The sequence below is a fragment of the Anoplopoma fimbria genome, chromosome 1 (genome assembly GCF_027596085.1).
Source record: "Anoplopoma fimbria isolate UVic2021 breed Golden Eagle Sablefish chromosome 1, Afim_UVic_2022, whole genome shotgun sequence".
NCBI lineage: Eukaryota > Metazoa > Chordata > Actinopteri > Perciformes > Anoplopomatidae > Anoplopoma > Anoplopoma fimbria.
The window spans coordinates 29,176,162-29,192,159 of NC_072449.1; the positions used below are offsets into that span (position 1 = coordinate 29,176,162).

Sequence of the window (15,998 nt, forward strand, 5' to 3'; positions counted from 1 at the left end):
AATAATTGAGAATTTGAGAACTATAACAAATGAGGCAGATTCCCGTACAGCAGATTGTGTTGATTGGTTTCAGAGAGAGAGTCAACTAACACCTGTTTCCTGCAGCAGATAACACGCAGCGAGGCTGTGTGTTCCTGTGCTGTGGCCTGGAGTCCAGCGTAGTGCTGCTGCAGTGGTATGAGCCCATGCACAAGTTCATGCTCATTAAGGTATGTGGGTTAAACCTTGGATTATTAAAGAATGTGTTCTGTGCTCTGTAACATTTCAGGAAGGTAGAAGTGAAGCCGCTCATGTAGGTTAATCAGTGGCATCAGAGTTATCTTTGTAAAGTCCAAGAAACGACAAAACAGGAGCTGTTCAATGTTAGCATGGTGCATTTCAGTGTATCAGTGTCATTGTATTCAGTATCTCAGTGGTGGAATGTAACTAAGTACATTTACTCAAGTACTGTACTTAAGAACAATTCTGAGGCTCTTGTACTTCAGTATTTCTATTTCATGCAACTTTATACTTCTACTAGTTACATCTCAGAAGGAAATAGTGCTAGATAGAGATAGGACCAACTCTTTGCACTCAAGTCCCAGGTCAAGTCCCAGGTCAAGTCCCAGGTCAAGTCCCAGGTCCTAAACATTGAATTTAGAATTTGCCGCCCTCAAATCTTTTCCACCCACACGTTTTGCATACTGCGTTTAGTTTTTTGTTGACCACTGCATCGTTTTTGTACGCAAACGAAATTATCTTTAGTGCCATTTTTTCCAACTGGCGCTCAGGAACGTAACATTAACTCTTCATGGTTCTCTCCTGCAACTTGATTGGATTAGTTAAGACAAAGTATATCTGGGGAATTAAGTGTTGACTTGCTGGGAATGATTCGCGATAAAGTTAGTTGATTCATGAAATGGATGGTGTCTCATTTTTAAAATAACAACTTTGGTCGTGGGGGGTGAGGTATCAAGTATTTTCAAGTCAAAAGTCTCAAGTCCAAGTGAAGTTCTTTTTTGATGTTGTCAAGATGTGTCTGAAGTCATCAAAGTGGCTTGAGTCCACGACTCTGAAATATTGTACTTTTTGATCCACTACTTTTACTTTTTGTAAGTAAGGAAGTACATTTTGACTTACACTTTTTTAGTTTATTTGCAGTGGAGTGTTTTTATAATATGGTAGTGCTACTTCTTCCATCACACTGATCTCACTACCAATTTTTATACAAGCGGATCACAAAGGTCCAGCCATTAAGATTCATTCATAATAGTTCCTTCATGTTCCGACACTGAACTGCTGAAGTCTAGTGCTGTGTAATAGAGAGGGCAAAACGTTTGAAAGTTTAAAAATGTGAGGGAAGTTTCTAAGATGTGTTTATTTGACATCAGTGTCAATATTGGTGGCAACAAAGCATCAAACTTCTAATAAAGGTCCATGAAATTTAGAAGCCCGTCTTTATTTGGTTGTGTTTTTCTGAATTTACTGCGCGTTGAGCTCTCAGGGCCACTGTACAATCACAATCTCAGCCTTCTCGCTTCCTGTACATTTTTAAATGTATTGAAGTAAAACCTGTGAATTCATTATGAAAAATACAATATTGATATGTGCAAGTAGATGCATTGTGTGATGCCCTGAGCTTATCTTTGTCTCTCAGCTTTTTCTATTTTTATTGGGCTGTTAACACTGCTAATAAAACTTCTGCTGGCAGGGAAATAAAGCATTTTATGGTCACTATTAAATGTAAGAGTTACCTGTAGACCTTTGACCATAAAATGGTTATGGTTTTGAGAACAGACCCTCAGTTATGCACCAAGCTGTGGTTTCAAGACTGCAGGTTTAAGAGCCCTTGAACGAAACACTTAACCTGTCTGCTTTGCTTGAGATGTAAAACCACAATAAGATATTCAAAAGGAATTTAAACCGTTGACTTTCCTCTCTCATTCTCGCAGAATTTTGACTTCCCCCTGCCCAACCCTCTGCGGGTGTTCGAGATGGTGACGGTGCCCCAGCAGGAGTACCCGCTGGTGTGCATCGGCGTCTCTCTGGGATCCAGCCCCAACATGCCCATCAATGTAGAATACATCAACCTCAACTCCAACACATCCTGGTTCACCAACTCTGGCCTGGGTAGGTTGATACTGCATTATTACATCCATTATAAAGACTTAGAATAGAAACCAATGTCCTGCATTTAATGAATCCTTTAAATGTTTCTCTCAGTGAGCCTCAGTGTGTTGGCTGGAAGGCTTTTATTCCAATAACTGTTTCTACTTTAACTACGTTTTTAAGTGGCAGAAATTATTTCATTTGTTGAGTTAAACATCAGTTGTCAAAATTAAAGTTTTTTCAACACAGTTTGCGAAGAAGAAAGTGGCCGATATGTGTATATATATTCTTTTATTTACCGTATTAGTATTACTTTTGCCATCATATTATTCAAGACAGTCTGACACAGCACCATGATCTGAATTCTCTGCAAACTTTCTTCCTGTTACGTTGATGCTTTTTGCTGTTGTTGTTGTTGGTGATGTGTCTGTGCTCGTTCTTTATTCTATATTTTGGATCCCCGTTAGCTTCCACAAAGCAGTCGCTAGTCTTTTTAAAGTCTGCACAATAACAGCCGAATGTCAGGATGAAAAAATTTGTGAAATGGTCACAAATACACAACAATAATAATATTAATAATAATATTTATGTGTGTGTGTGTGTGTGTGTGTGTGTGTGTGTGTGTGTGTGTGTGTGTGTGTGTGTGTGTGTGTGTGTGTGTGTGTTCTTACAGAGAGACCATGCCCTGATGTAGTTCAAGTAAACCAGTTAAGCAGTAGCTCACTGCTCGTCCTCATAGAAAGTAAGTAATTCCTTTAAAGTCTGTCATTAATATAAAAGTACTTACAATACAGAATATTTTTTCAGACACATAACAACACAAATATCTGTATATCAGTATTATTTTATCTACAAATATTTTATTTCTGCAGCAGCTTCTTTTAACTTTACCTATAAATATTTTACTTACTGTTTAATTACCTGTCCTAGACAGGTAGTATTACTTTTATATCATGTATATACATTTATTGGGATTCTGTTTACATTCAATTAATTCACTTTGCAATAACTGTACACCTATCACCACAAATGTATATTATTTTATTATATATATATATATATATATATATATATATAAAATATATATTCAGCTCTGTCCATAATCGTGATGACAGTGTGTAAACTCTGCATTATGTTCTGTGTAGTTCTACTGCTACTGTCTGTGCTATTCCAACACAAAGCCTCTCTCCTCTACAGAGTCGGTGCATATAGTCGGTCTGAAGGGGGAGCTGAAGAGCAACAGGCCTCTACATCAGGACACCACCTTCTCTCATGCTATCGAGTCTATAGGTGAGAACATCCTGTGACCTAACTGGTACTGAAGTACAAATTCAAGGTACTTTCAGTATTTCCATTTTATGCTACTTCTTACTTCTACTCCTCTACCTCTCAGAGGTAAATATTGTACTTTCTACTCCACTACATTTGTCTGACAGCTTTAGTTACTTTTCATCCTCTTTCTGTCCAGTGAAAACCACATATCGCCAGATGTGTTTATGTTGAATGTTTGTCATAAACTGTAGGATGAAGTGTCCCTTTATGTGTTGGGAACTAAAAAAGCAGTAAAATGCAACATACACATTAATGCAGCAGTAATATTAATCCAGAAACATCATATGTTATAGTAAAACACTGACAGGGAACTTTTTACAGGCAGTACTTTTTGTACATTTTACTGGAACATACTTTCACTGAAGTAAGGTTTTTGATGCAGGGCTTGTACTTAATGGAGTATTTTCACAGTGTGGTATTAGTACTTTTAAGGAAAGGATCTTAATGCTTCTTCCACCACTGCTGACTGCTGTTGGTTAGTGTTGTAGGTGGTTGAAGCTCAGCATTGTCTCTGTGTGTCTGTCCAGTGTACTTTGAGGACACGCTGCTGGCAGTGTGGCGTCACGGCTGGCAGAGGAGAGGACAAGGTTTCACTGAGGTGCTGGAGGAAACCACCGACCTCAGGAAGATCTACAGACTGGTGCAGTCCGACAGGTACGGCATGTCTTCACTCCCTGCTGTGGAGTTCATGTGCGGTTGCTGCAATGATTTTAAGTTTGTTTTATTTGTCTATTCAGCTTCTGTTTATCCCAAACAATTAGGGAATGTAAATCTCTTCAATCCGTCTGATTTTATTTTCCCAAAACTATCCAACAAGAATGTTTTGTGTAATGTTTATCATGTTCACAATTGCATTTTAACATGTTAGCATGGTAACATTTCCTAATAACAAAGTTAAAAAGTAACTAAATACATTTACGCAAGTACTGTGCTGAAGAACAATTTTGAAGTACTTTTACTTCCATTTTATGCTACTTTAAACTTTAAACTCCCAGATTATCCTGTTTACTCCGATACAATAATTTTAGTTACTTTGCAGATGTATTATTAAAAGATAATATAAATGAACTAATACATTTGTTATGTAATATTATATATTAAACTACCCAGTAGTAAATTCGGTCACAAACCAAAGTATGTAAAAAAGAATTTACTTTGTAATGGATCACCAAAGTCAGAACGAATCATCCTCTGAGAACCATGAATATTTGCACAAAATATCATGGACTTCAATCAAATAGTCGTTGATATTTCCATCTGGACCAAAACGATATCTGAATATTATAATATATTCCATATTTGCATCATGGACATATGGGACCCTATACATTCATGACATACATTGAGATTTCCATTGAGACTATATGGGTTTAAACTCCACTGTATCCGTGCTTGACCTCCTCTGACCTTGCTGACCTTTTCTTTGCAGGATGGTGGTCCTGGAGACGCGTCAGACTGAGGACCATACGGGGCTGTCCAACCTCTACGTCCTGGAAATTGCTGAGAACTACGTCATGCTGCCCTGACTCTCCCGTCTGCTGGCGTGGGGCATCACGGAGAAACGCCCACTCGTATATGAACACCTCCACAGGACATTCATCCGTCATCATTACCTCTGACAGGCGTGGATGCCACAGTGTTTTATTTTCTTATGCGAGGAGCGGTGATATGACGGAGGGTTAAATGATGGCAGGATGTTGCCAAATTGGAACTGACCAAAAAGGAAAGTTGTGTTGAAGCCTCCAATCTGAAGGGAGTCTGCTCTTATTTATGCTGATTTCAACCTGTGTGATCAAAAATAACCTCCAGAATCCAGACAGCTGAGACAACCCTTAAATGAACAGTGAAGGAAGGTCCTCCTCTAACACTAAAGAGGAGTATCTACTTTCTCCTGCAGGGACTGAAATATTTCCGATAACGCCTGGATGGACTCTTGCTGTGTAGTTTGTATGCCAGTGTTCAAGACACACACTTCTCACTGCTGTTGAATTGCAATAAAGTTAATGAACACAAGATGAGGTGACCTGTACTGATCTTGGGGCGTAAATGGATAATAAAGGGTGAAAGTTATACCTGGTGTAGTTACATCGTCCCCGTTGTGTTCGTCTCTGGCCTAGTGACCAGTTAGGGGCTGAAGTGAAAAGTCAAATAACCTACTTTGATGGTTATTTAACAATCTTTGGTACGTATAATTTACATTTTGGGGGGTTTGTCGACTTGCAGGCATGTACACCACCGTTGCAAAGTTCGTAATTAGCTGTTATTATTTATATTTTTCTTCGTTCCTTCAACACAACTATTTTAACAGTATAATTAGACACCAAATGTTTTTTCACATTTGAAATACTTTTTATGAGTGAAAAGACTTCCATTTAGTGGATGCCCCCACATTGTTACATGAGGGGAGATTACTGTTGGAACTTTCGTGTTAAATTTGTTTTCAGTGACCCTCCATCATTATTGAACCACAACGGTGCAGCTGGCTCTAAATATTGAGTCAATCCGTTTTTCTTTGGGCCCTCTGCAGTCTACTCCACTGACTCCGTACGTGCTCGTAGAACTGCAGTTACATCCAGGTAACTACTACTATTTCAACTTTGCCACGATGCATTTTCCAGCTGACCCTTGGCTTTTAAAATGACTTATTTAGCTTAAGAAGTCAGGAGCATTTTTTCTCAACACATAAAGGATGCATACGAATTCACTACTTGCTGGAGCCCCGGCGTCGGCCATCAGACCTCTGGAGCTCGTCCAGAAAGCTGCAGCTCGTCTGGTGTTCAATGACCCAAGTTCTCCCACACAACTTCCCTTCTCCGTTCTCTACACTGGCTCCCTGTAGGAGCATCCAGTTACAGACTCTGGTGCCTACAGGGCAGTGAAAGGAACAGCTCCTTCCTATCTCCAGGCCATGAAGCCCTACACCCCCCCACCACTCCTCTCTGCTGCCTCGGGGCGACTGGTTGCCCCGTCGCTCAGAGGTCCCTGCGGCCGATCCACCCGGTCACAGCTTCTTTCTGTCCTGACCCCTCAATGGAGGAATGAACTCCCCACTGACCTCAGGACAGCAGAGTCACTGCCCATCTTTAACCTCACCTCTTCAAGAAGTACTACCTGAGCCTTCCTCGTAGCACTTATTGTATTCGTATTTGTTTACTGCACTTATCCTATTTGTAGTGGTTTGTAGCACTTGTTATATTCGTATTAGTTTATTGCACTTATTGCATTCGTATTAGTTTATTGCACTTATTGCATTCATATTAGTTTATTGCACTTATTGCATTCGTATTAGTTTATTGCACTTATTGCATTCATATTAGTTTATTGCACTTATTGCATTCGTATTAGTTTATTGCACTTATTGCATTCATATTAGTTTATTGCATTTATTGCGTATTAGTTTATTGCATTTATTGCATTCACTTATATTAGTTTATTGCACTTATTGCATTCATATTAGTTTATTGCATTTATTGCATTCGTATTAGTTTATTGCATTTATTGCATTCGTATTAGTTTATTGCATTTATTGCATTCGTATTAGTTTATTGCACTTATTGCATTCATATTAGTTTATTGCATTTATTGCATTCGTATTAGTTTATTGCACTTATTGCATTCATATTAGTTTATTGCATTTATTGCATTCGTATTAGTTTATTGCATTTATTGCATTCATATTAGTTTATTGCACTTATTGCATTCATATTAGTTTGTTGCACTTATTGCATTTAGTTTATTAGTTTATTGCACTTATTGCATTCATATTAGTTTATTGCACTTATTGCATTCATATTAGTTTATTGCACTTATTGCATTTATTGTTTATTGCACTTTCCATTTGTAGTGGTTTTTGCAGTTTATTGCATTAGTTTATTGCATTGCATTCGTATTAGTTTATTGCATTTATTGCATTCATATTAGTTTATTGCACTTATTATATTCGTATTATACCACGGTCTGCGGGAATACTCGATTCTGATTGGCTGCAGGGTGTGCATTAACTCCTGATATACGGACACCTGGACAAGTAGTTCCGTCAAATTGTCTGTTTACCGTTCTCAATTAATGCGCGCTGGCGTATCGTCTCTAAAATTAGTAACCATAACAACGGGACCGCAGTCAAAGCCGTTTACAATTTATTGCAACACCGCAACAAAGTAACAATGAGTGATTTCAACATTTCTTTTAATTTATTTGGAGAATATGACAACTTCGATGACTGGGATGCAGCATGAAAAAAAAAAAAAAAAAAAAGCGGACTATAATACCTCCCGTTCTAAAGTCGTAGCTATGGTTCGTCCTAATTACTGGAGGAGTGAACAACGTTTCCGTTGCATGAGAACCCAACGGGCGTGTAATGGTGGTTCCGGGTATTAGTCAGACTCTCAGGCGTAACCAGGGAAACAAAGTTATGCTTTGTGGAAAACTTTATATTTGAATTGTAAAACGCATGAAAATATAAATTAATGCTCTTAATTTGGTCACCGTTGGTAAGTGACCGTGGTATAAGCGGGATAATGCCCTTCGAGGTGTCCATTATCAGGAATTAATGGACGGTTCACGCCTCCACGTCGTCCATTAATTCCTGATAATGGACACCTCGAAGGGCATTATCCCTTACTTAGTCTGTTGCAATTATTGTTTTCGTAGTAATTTGCCTCTGCACTATACTTTTGCTCTGGTTTATGCTTTTAGATGCTTGTTTAAGAAAGGAGATGCACTGATGACTTCTGGTGACTAGTAGTTCTCTTGAATACCTATGTTGAATACACTTCCTGTAAGTCGCTTTGGATAAAAGCGTCTGCTACATGACTGTAATGTAATGTAATGTAATGTAATGTAATGTAATGTAATATAATGTAATGTAATATAACTCTGCAGGTCATCACAACCATCTCTCTAGATGTGGTGTCCACCGTGGTGGAGGCTGAGTGATGACGCTCTCCCCCCCCCCCCCCTCCCCAGTGGAGGCTGCGCAGTGGAGGCTGCGCAGTGGAGGCCGGTCCACGCATCATCAGCACCGCGTCCTCTCCGCACACAGAGGCCGGTGAGGACGCTGCTCACACCGGGCCTGGAGGGCTTTCTGTCGGGCTTGTTCACCAGGAGCAGCGGTGTGGTCCCGGTACTGGTGTCAACATGACCGGGAGCAGACCGGCTGCACTGCTCGGGCCCAGCTGATCACCGTGTTCTATCATCTTTATTATTTATTATTATCATCGTATTGTTTCCAGGTCACAGCTCCGTTTCCTGTGCGGGTGTTCGCACTAACATGGCCGGAGACGGAGGCGCTCTGAAGGATGCCAACGAGATCAAATCCCAGTTCCGGACCAGAGAGGGTTTCTACAAGCTGCTCACCCTGTCCGACTCCCAGCAGCGGGCCGGGCTGCCGCGGGGCCCGGCGGCCGGTGGCCGGAGCCGGACCCGGGGCGGCACCGGGAGGAGGGGCCGGAGGGGTCGGGCTGCTGCAGGGCCCCGGGGCCGCCGCTGCTGCTGCCGCCGGGGCAGCAGCAGCAGCAGCAGCAGCAGCAGCGGCCTCCTCCTCCTCCTCCTCCTCCTCCAGCGCCGCGGCCTCCTCCTCCTCCTCTCCTGCGGGCTTCCTGCCGCCGGTGCGGGTCTCTATGGTGAAGCTGCAGCCCGAAGACCCGGGAGAGGAGTCGGAGCGGGTCTGCTTCAACATCGGCAGGGAGCTTTATTTCTACACCTACACCAACATCAAGAAGGTGAGCCCGTCCTCCTCCTCCTCCTCCTCCTCCTCCTCCTCCTCCTCCTCCTCCTCCTGCTCCTCCTCCTCCTCCTGCTCCTCCTCCTCCTCCTCCTCCTCCTCCTCCTCCTCCTCCTCCTCCTCCTCCTCCTCCTCCTCCCCCTCCTCCTCCTCCTCCTCTCCTCCTCCTCCTCCTCCTCCTCCTCCTCCTCCTCCTCCTCCTCCTCCTCCTCCTCCTCCTCCTCCTCCTCCTCCTCCTCCCTCCTCCTCCTCCTCCTCCTCCTCCTCCTCCTCCTCCTCCTCCTCCTCCCTCCTGCTCCTCCTCCTCCTCCTCCCTCCTCCTCCTCCTCCTCCTCCTGCTCCTCTCCTCCTCCTCCTCCTCCTGCTCCTCCTCCTCCCCTCCTCCTCCTCCTCCTCCTCCTCCCTCCCTCCTCCTCCTCCTCCCTCCTCCTCCTCCTCCTCCTCCTCCTCCTCCTCCTCCTCCTCTCCTCCTCCTCCTCCTCCTCCCTCCCTCCTCCTCCTCCTCTCCTCCTCCTCCTGCTCCTCCTCCCTCCTCCTCCTCCCTCCTCCTCCTCCTCCTCCTCCTGCTCCTCCTCCTCCTCCTCCTCCTCCTCCTCCTCCTCCTCCCTCCTCCTCCTCCTCCTCCTCCTCTCTTACAGCATGACAGATAGGATGGTCAAGGTTAGCCTGCTCTGCTGTTTTAGGGTTTTTCATCCTCTTTTTAAAAAGGCTCGTCAGTGGAGACAATCATCTTTGTGTGTCACGTAAAGCGACGTGGTCATGTGTGTGAATGGTGCATCACGCAGACAGATAGACTGGAAACCATGTGAACCAAAGGCTGCTTATTCTCTACTGCATTCTGGATGCTTATATGGACTGTAGTAAAAAGTATAAAGAGTATTTTCACAGTGTGGTATTAGTACTTAGTAATTAGAACTGGGGGCTGTGGCGTAGTGGAGAGCAAGGTAGTTCTCCAATCAGAGGGTCGGTGGTTCGATACCCGGCTTCGGCAGTCGATGTGTCCTTGGGCAAGACACTTAACCCCAAGTTGCTCCTGAAGGCCATCGGTGTGGACTGATGATGAATGTTAGTTAGAGTCTGATGGTGGCACCTTGATGGTAGCCTGTCATCAGTGTGTGAATGGGTGAATGATATGTAACATACTACTGACTGTAAGTCGCTTTGGAGAAAAGCCTCTGCTAAATGACTGTAATGTAATGTAATGTAATGTACTGATGCTGAAGAGAGACATATATACACTGTCTCCCTGTCCCCTCATGGAGTAGATGATGTTCACCACCGTTCAACAGTTATAAATCTCCTGCCACAAAGCTTGAGAAAGAAACTGGAAGCTTAAAATCAAAATGTGAGCAGATTTAAAACAGGACCAGCTTCCTGTTTCAGTGTCAAGTGTTTCTCAATAATGCAGCCTGCATCAAGCTGGAATATTATCAGGCAACGTGTTTCTTTAGCAAAGCTCTTCTTCAAACTTCACAGTAGAAACAGAAGGTTAGTCTAGGGTTAGCACTGCTGGAACATCAGCTCAACAAATCCCAGTTTAAACCTCTTCAATCTAAACACTGATAGACTGCAAGAGGGAAAAAAACCGGAACGACTCAATATTTAGAGTCCAGCTGCACCGCTGTGGTTTAATAATAAAGGAGAACATAGAAACACTAATTTAAATAAAACATTTGATGTCTGAATAATAATGTTTTTGTCCCAGGGGACATCGTTTTTATTGAAGGATTGACAGCATATAACAGCTGATTCATAACATCTGAATGGTAATGTTCATCAAAAGTCCGGATTTAGTGTCAAAGTCAGTATTATTGCCAATTTCTTTTTAATGTATTTGGTTGCAAAAATGACACTTTGAATCACTTGCCTTACAAAGGGAGTCCTATCTGCATCCGTCCTCCAGTTTCTCCCCACACAGCTTGTTTTTAGCACCGCTAGCATTCATCAAGCATTCTCATGCTCCTTAATGATGGACGCTAATAACCCATTTAAGGAGGAACCGGAGGACAGCTCTAAAACGCTCCCCCTTCCTCTAACATGACATGGATCAATGAGGGAAAATGTTTGTAACCAACTACCTTTTTTAAAATGTCATGGCCTCTGTTTCACTGCACACCATCAGTCACACATGTTAGATTCATTTGTTTTACAATTTATGGAGTTCATTTGGCAGGAATTTGTGTCTTCATGACTGATGTGCAATTATGCGTAGATGGCTTATATGGCAGGAAATCACATGCTGAAACATTAACTTGCTGCAACAGACATTACATTTAATTTGTACTTCACATCCTCACAATTGAGGGTTTTTTTCAAAGAACTATGAGAGGAGATGTTGTTATTTAAATTTGTACGAGAGATGCACAGAGACCAATATCGTGTTGTTACTGACTCAAATAGATTGAACGGGTATTGGTGTCAATGGGGCCGATCTGTTCAACTCAATTCAATGTTTACATATTACCAACATTATATCATGGAAATCATCATGAACTTCAAATCTTGACAGAAAGGACTACAGTGTAATCCAGAATGACTCTACCTAACCCTCAGAGACCAGGTGTGACCTTTCGGTGTGCTGTCGCTGGTTACACCAATGACATGAGTGTTCCCAGTCTGGAAACAGCCCTGCAGCCATGTTGCTTCCTGGTCTTTAGTGGTGAAAAGAAACAAAAAATTTGCTTGATGTTTTTTTTTCTTCCCCTGTTAGGATGTTGAATGTATGAGCACGAGGCAGCTCAAGAAATAAATCCTTTGCACCTTCATTCTGACACCAAAACCTGATACTTAGCATTGAAAAATGTGTTTCTGTTGTAGCTGCCATGGAAATCTCTCAATTGGACTTTTTCCTAATTTTCACTTAGCGATCATCTGTAGAAACAGAAATTAGCAAATAATAAATTGGCCTGTGAATGTAAGATACGTTGTCAGTGGATGTTTGTAGTTGTGGAATCCTGTGGAACAAATTAATCCCTTTTTAAAGACTTCCACGAAACTCTTGTGAACGGTGACTCGTCTCAGCTGTTTTGTTTTTTGCTTGTGGCATCATGGTTTCTTTTTCTCATCTGCAGGCTGTAGACCTCAGCAAGCCGATCGACAAGAGGATCTACAAGGGGACTCAGCCGACATGTCACGACTTCAACCAGTACTCCGCCACGGCGGAGAGTGTTGCCCTCATCGTGGGTTTCTCGGCCGGACAGGTCCAGTACCTCGACCCCATCAAGAAGGAAACCAGTAAACTCTTCAATGAGGAGGTACCGTATTTGTCTGTGTTCCCTCTGTGTTGTTCAAGAGCTCCGTGTGTTGTCACGATTAATAGAGCTTGGCACAATACATTTGTCTTTCTTGTATAGAGTTTCTTTGGCATAGCTTGGATGCTGCGATGACTTCAGCGTTGTCCCTTTCACAGTCTTTTACTGCGTCTCCTGAACTGCCTCTTTCTGTTTTTAATGGGATTCTCGGTAATGGGATTCCGAATTAAATTGAGGAGATTAGAGGTGTATGTTTGCACGACTGCATGCAGGCAGACTTTGTGTTTGGATGTCTCCCAAATCCGTTCGCCTCAGTAGGATTTGCAGTTATTCTTTCCTCGTTTCCCCCCCTCTGTTTGTCTCTCTCTGGTGGTTCCAGTCCGTCTTTGCTGCAGCTTGGTTCTCTGTCTCTGCAGACCTTCTCTCTGATTACTGTCTCACTATTTTATACATAGTGTCGACATAAAAGCACAATAAAATCAAAGTATTTGCAAAATCTTAATTTTTACACTTTTCTTCCCATTCCTCCATTCTTTCATCTCCTATTCCATCGTTCCTTCTCTCCCATTTTTCCTCGCAATTTCTCCTCCCTCCTCACCTCCGCTCTGTCCACTTCCTTCCTGTTTCCCAGAGGTTGATAGACAAATCCAAGGTGACGTGTCTAAAATGGCTCCCCAAGTCCGAAAACCTGTTCCTGGCCTCCCACGCCAGCGGCCACCTCTACCTCTACAACGTGGACCACCCGTGTGGCACCGCGGCCCCGCAGTACTCTCTTCTGCGACAGGGAGAGGGCTTCGCTGTATACGCCTGCAAGACAAAGACGCCGCGCAACCCATTGTTGCGGTGGGCCGTGGGCGATGGAGGCCTCAACGAGTTCGCCTTCTCCCCGGACGGCGTGCACGTGGCGTGCGTGGGCCAGGACGGCTGCCTGCGCGTCTTCCACTTTGACTCGATGGAGCTTCAGGGGGTGATGAAGAGCTACTTCGGCGGGCTGTTGTGCGTTTCTTGGAGCCCCGACGGTAAGTATCTCGCCACGGGCGGAGAGGACGACCTGGTTACCGTCTGGTCGTTTGCGGAGAGCCGCGTCGTCGCAAGAGGTCACGGTCACAAGTCCTGGGTGAACGTGGTGGCGTTCGACCCCTTCACGACTTCCCTTGAAGACGAGGAGCCTATGGAGCTAAGCGGCAGCGAGGAGGACCTCCACCAGGGGGCGCCAAATAACTCCATGCACTTTGGCCGGGTCCGAACGAGCAGCACGTTGTCGCGTCTTTCTAGGCACAGCTCTAAAGGTGGCGGTTCAGCGTCGGTCACGTACCGGTTTGGCTCGGTGGGGCAGGACACCCAGTTCTGTCTGTGGGACTTGACGGATGACGTGTTATACCCACGCCTGCCGCTGTCCCGCGCCTTTACTAACACTTTTGGACCATCGCTGTCCAACTCTGGCAGCGGGGCGGTAAATAGCACTTCAGTTGTGAGTGGAAGTGGAACAGTCGAGGGGCACCACCACCCGCCTAACACCAACACCGGCGCCGCAAACCCACCAACGCTCCCCTTACCGCTTCCTCGCTCCCTCTCCCGCTCCAACTCTCTGCCCCACCCTGCTGTGGCGAACGCCTCAAAGGGCCAAGGCGCCACGGAGGGCAGCGGGGGAAGCGGAGTGGGTGGAGGGAGTGCAGTTGGGGGGAACAGCACACCGTTCAGCATCGGCCGCTTCGCCACCCTGTCGCTCCAGGAGCGAAAGTCAGACAAGTCCGGCTGCAGCAGTGGGGTGGAGAAGGAGCATAAGAGGTACCACAGTCTGGGCAACATCAGCAAGAGCAATGACAAGATCAACGTGGCGCCAAGGAGCAACCGGCTGGACGCCGCCAAGGTCCTGGGCACCACGCTGTGCCCGCGCATGTACGAGGTGCCTTTGCTGGAGCCGCTGGTGTGCAAAAAGATTGCACATGAGAGGCTGACTGTCCTGGTGTTCATGGACGACTGCATCATTACAGCCTGCCAAGAGGGTCTCATATGCACCTGGGCGCGACCGGGGAAGGCGGTGAGTCTCCAATCAACTTTTTTTCCAAATTAGTTGATCTATCAAGTGAAATATGAATGGTGAAAAAATGCCTATTTGTCAATTAAGGAGTTAAAACATGATGATGAAGAGATAATGATATCAGTAGTGTGTGTAGGTGAGTGTGTGAGTGAGTGAGTGATTGTTCACCTCTGTGTCTGTCCGCAGCTAATCTCACATACTGCCGCACCAAACAGCTTAACATTTTGGCTACTCAGTTCTGTCTCCATACTCAAGGACCTCTCTCCGTTGTGGCGACACACACTTTCTCAAAACACCTTTTATTACAAGCTTCTCAGCAGCCAGAGGCACGCGCCGTGTTCAAAACCGCATATGGATATACCACATACTACATAGTCAATCAGTATGTGTTTCATACTGTCTACTAAATGAACAATTAAGCTTGATTTTACCAGCAGAAATAGAAAATATGATTTTAAGTTTAAATTTTCATTGCAGGTCAGGTTTGTTTTGAGTAGTTGTTTCATGTGGTGGATATTCCAGACCGCAGGGAATGACTCAACAGTTGGAGATGATTTCACCTCCCTTCTCACCAATTGTCATAAGTGTCTAACTTTCCTTCATGTTTTGTCTCTCTGATCAGAACCTGACAGCACAGAACGGGAACTCTCCGAGCGGCACGGTGGTATAGCTGAAGGAGAAGCTTTGCACTCATCCCCCCCCGTCCTCTCCACAGATACTCAAGTATGTCAAATTAGGGGCCAACAATCAGAGAGCGTACCCTTCCTACCACTGCAGTATTACACCGTCGGTATGACCCTCTATACCCGCCACGACCCAAATCCTGATCCCCCCTGATTTCACTCTCACGACGGCCAGCCCGGTGGGAAACACTTCCTGAAGCACCAAAACTAACATTCTCGGGGAACAGCTTAGCAAAGATGCTAGCTAGCACATCAGCTAGTTAGCCCTTTAGCTCTGCTAAGACTAGGTTTGGTAGCTAGTGCGTCGTGGACAAAAGTATGTGGACACCACTGGTCTGGGATTTCCATTGTTTGGGTAGCGCCCCTTTGTTCCAGTAGTCTTAATACTACTGCAGACAATTGTATTTTAAACAACAATTTTTCACCTTGACATCTTGGCATTTTGAGGTTTCTTGTTTTCCTCTTGGTTTTGGAATGAGATGCCTAACTATGGCTTATAGGTGTGATGCTCTAGTGTCCACATACATCACTTATCTGCCCTACATAGAAACTATTTGTTCCAAACTCTAATTTGTCATTCTTCTTGTTAGCCACATTTTGATCCACAGATTCTACTACTATTCAGCACTATTATTTGTTCATCAATTACAAAGACTAAATGGTGTCCTGATTAAACAGGTGGAGCCATCCCCACCCTGTCCAGTAGGAAACTCAAAGGAAAAGTTAGGCTAGTTTCACCAGTCAGTTTTGTGACCATTATGAAACTTTGATAGTAACAATAATACACTTTATATGTGTAGCGCTTTTAAAGGTACTCCCAGGCACTTTAAACTGTGAAAACAGCAACAGAAACAATGAAAGCAATAAGAAAAACAACATTC

The 15,998-nt window shown here is 44.0% G+C and overlaps 2 protein-coding genes across 3 annotated transcripts in view; both read left to right on the forward strand.

The window, feature by feature from the left end:
• Positions 1–5,477, forward strand: part of LOC129093116 (mitogen-activated protein kinase kinase kinase kinase 5-like) — a 33,004-nt gene extending 27,527 nt beyond the window's left edge. Inside the window, exons 27-32 of one of the 2 annotated variants that reach the window (XM_054601031.1) lie at positions 106–209; positions 1,932–2,109; positions 2,762–2,830; positions 3,286–3,378; positions 3,948–4,074; positions 4,850–5,477. In XM_054601031.1, coding sequence (XP_054457006.1) covers positions 106–209; positions 1,932–2,109; positions 2,762–2,830; positions 3,286–3,378; positions 3,948–4,074; positions 4,850–4,946 — 668 coding nt within the window. In that variant the 3' untranslated portion in view covers positions 4,947–5,477. The remainder of the gene's footprint in view (positions 1–105; positions 210–1,931; positions 2,110–2,761; positions 2,831–3,285; positions 3,379–3,947; positions 4,075–4,849) is intronic. The other variant, XM_054601039.1, reaches the window with a different exon arrangement.
• A 3,212-nt stretch (positions 5,478–8,689) lies between these two features.
• zmp:0000000529 (WD repeat-containing protein 20) lies at positions 8,690–15,257 on the forward strand. Its single transcript, XM_054601897.1, is given in 5 exon segments — positions 8,690–8,829; positions 8,831–9,140; positions 12,214–12,396; positions 13,025–14,434; positions 15,057–15,257. Coding segments are annotated over 5 exon segments (2,091 nt in total). The 3' UTR covers positions 15,105–15,257.
• Positions 15,258–15,998: the final 741 nt, after the last annotated feature.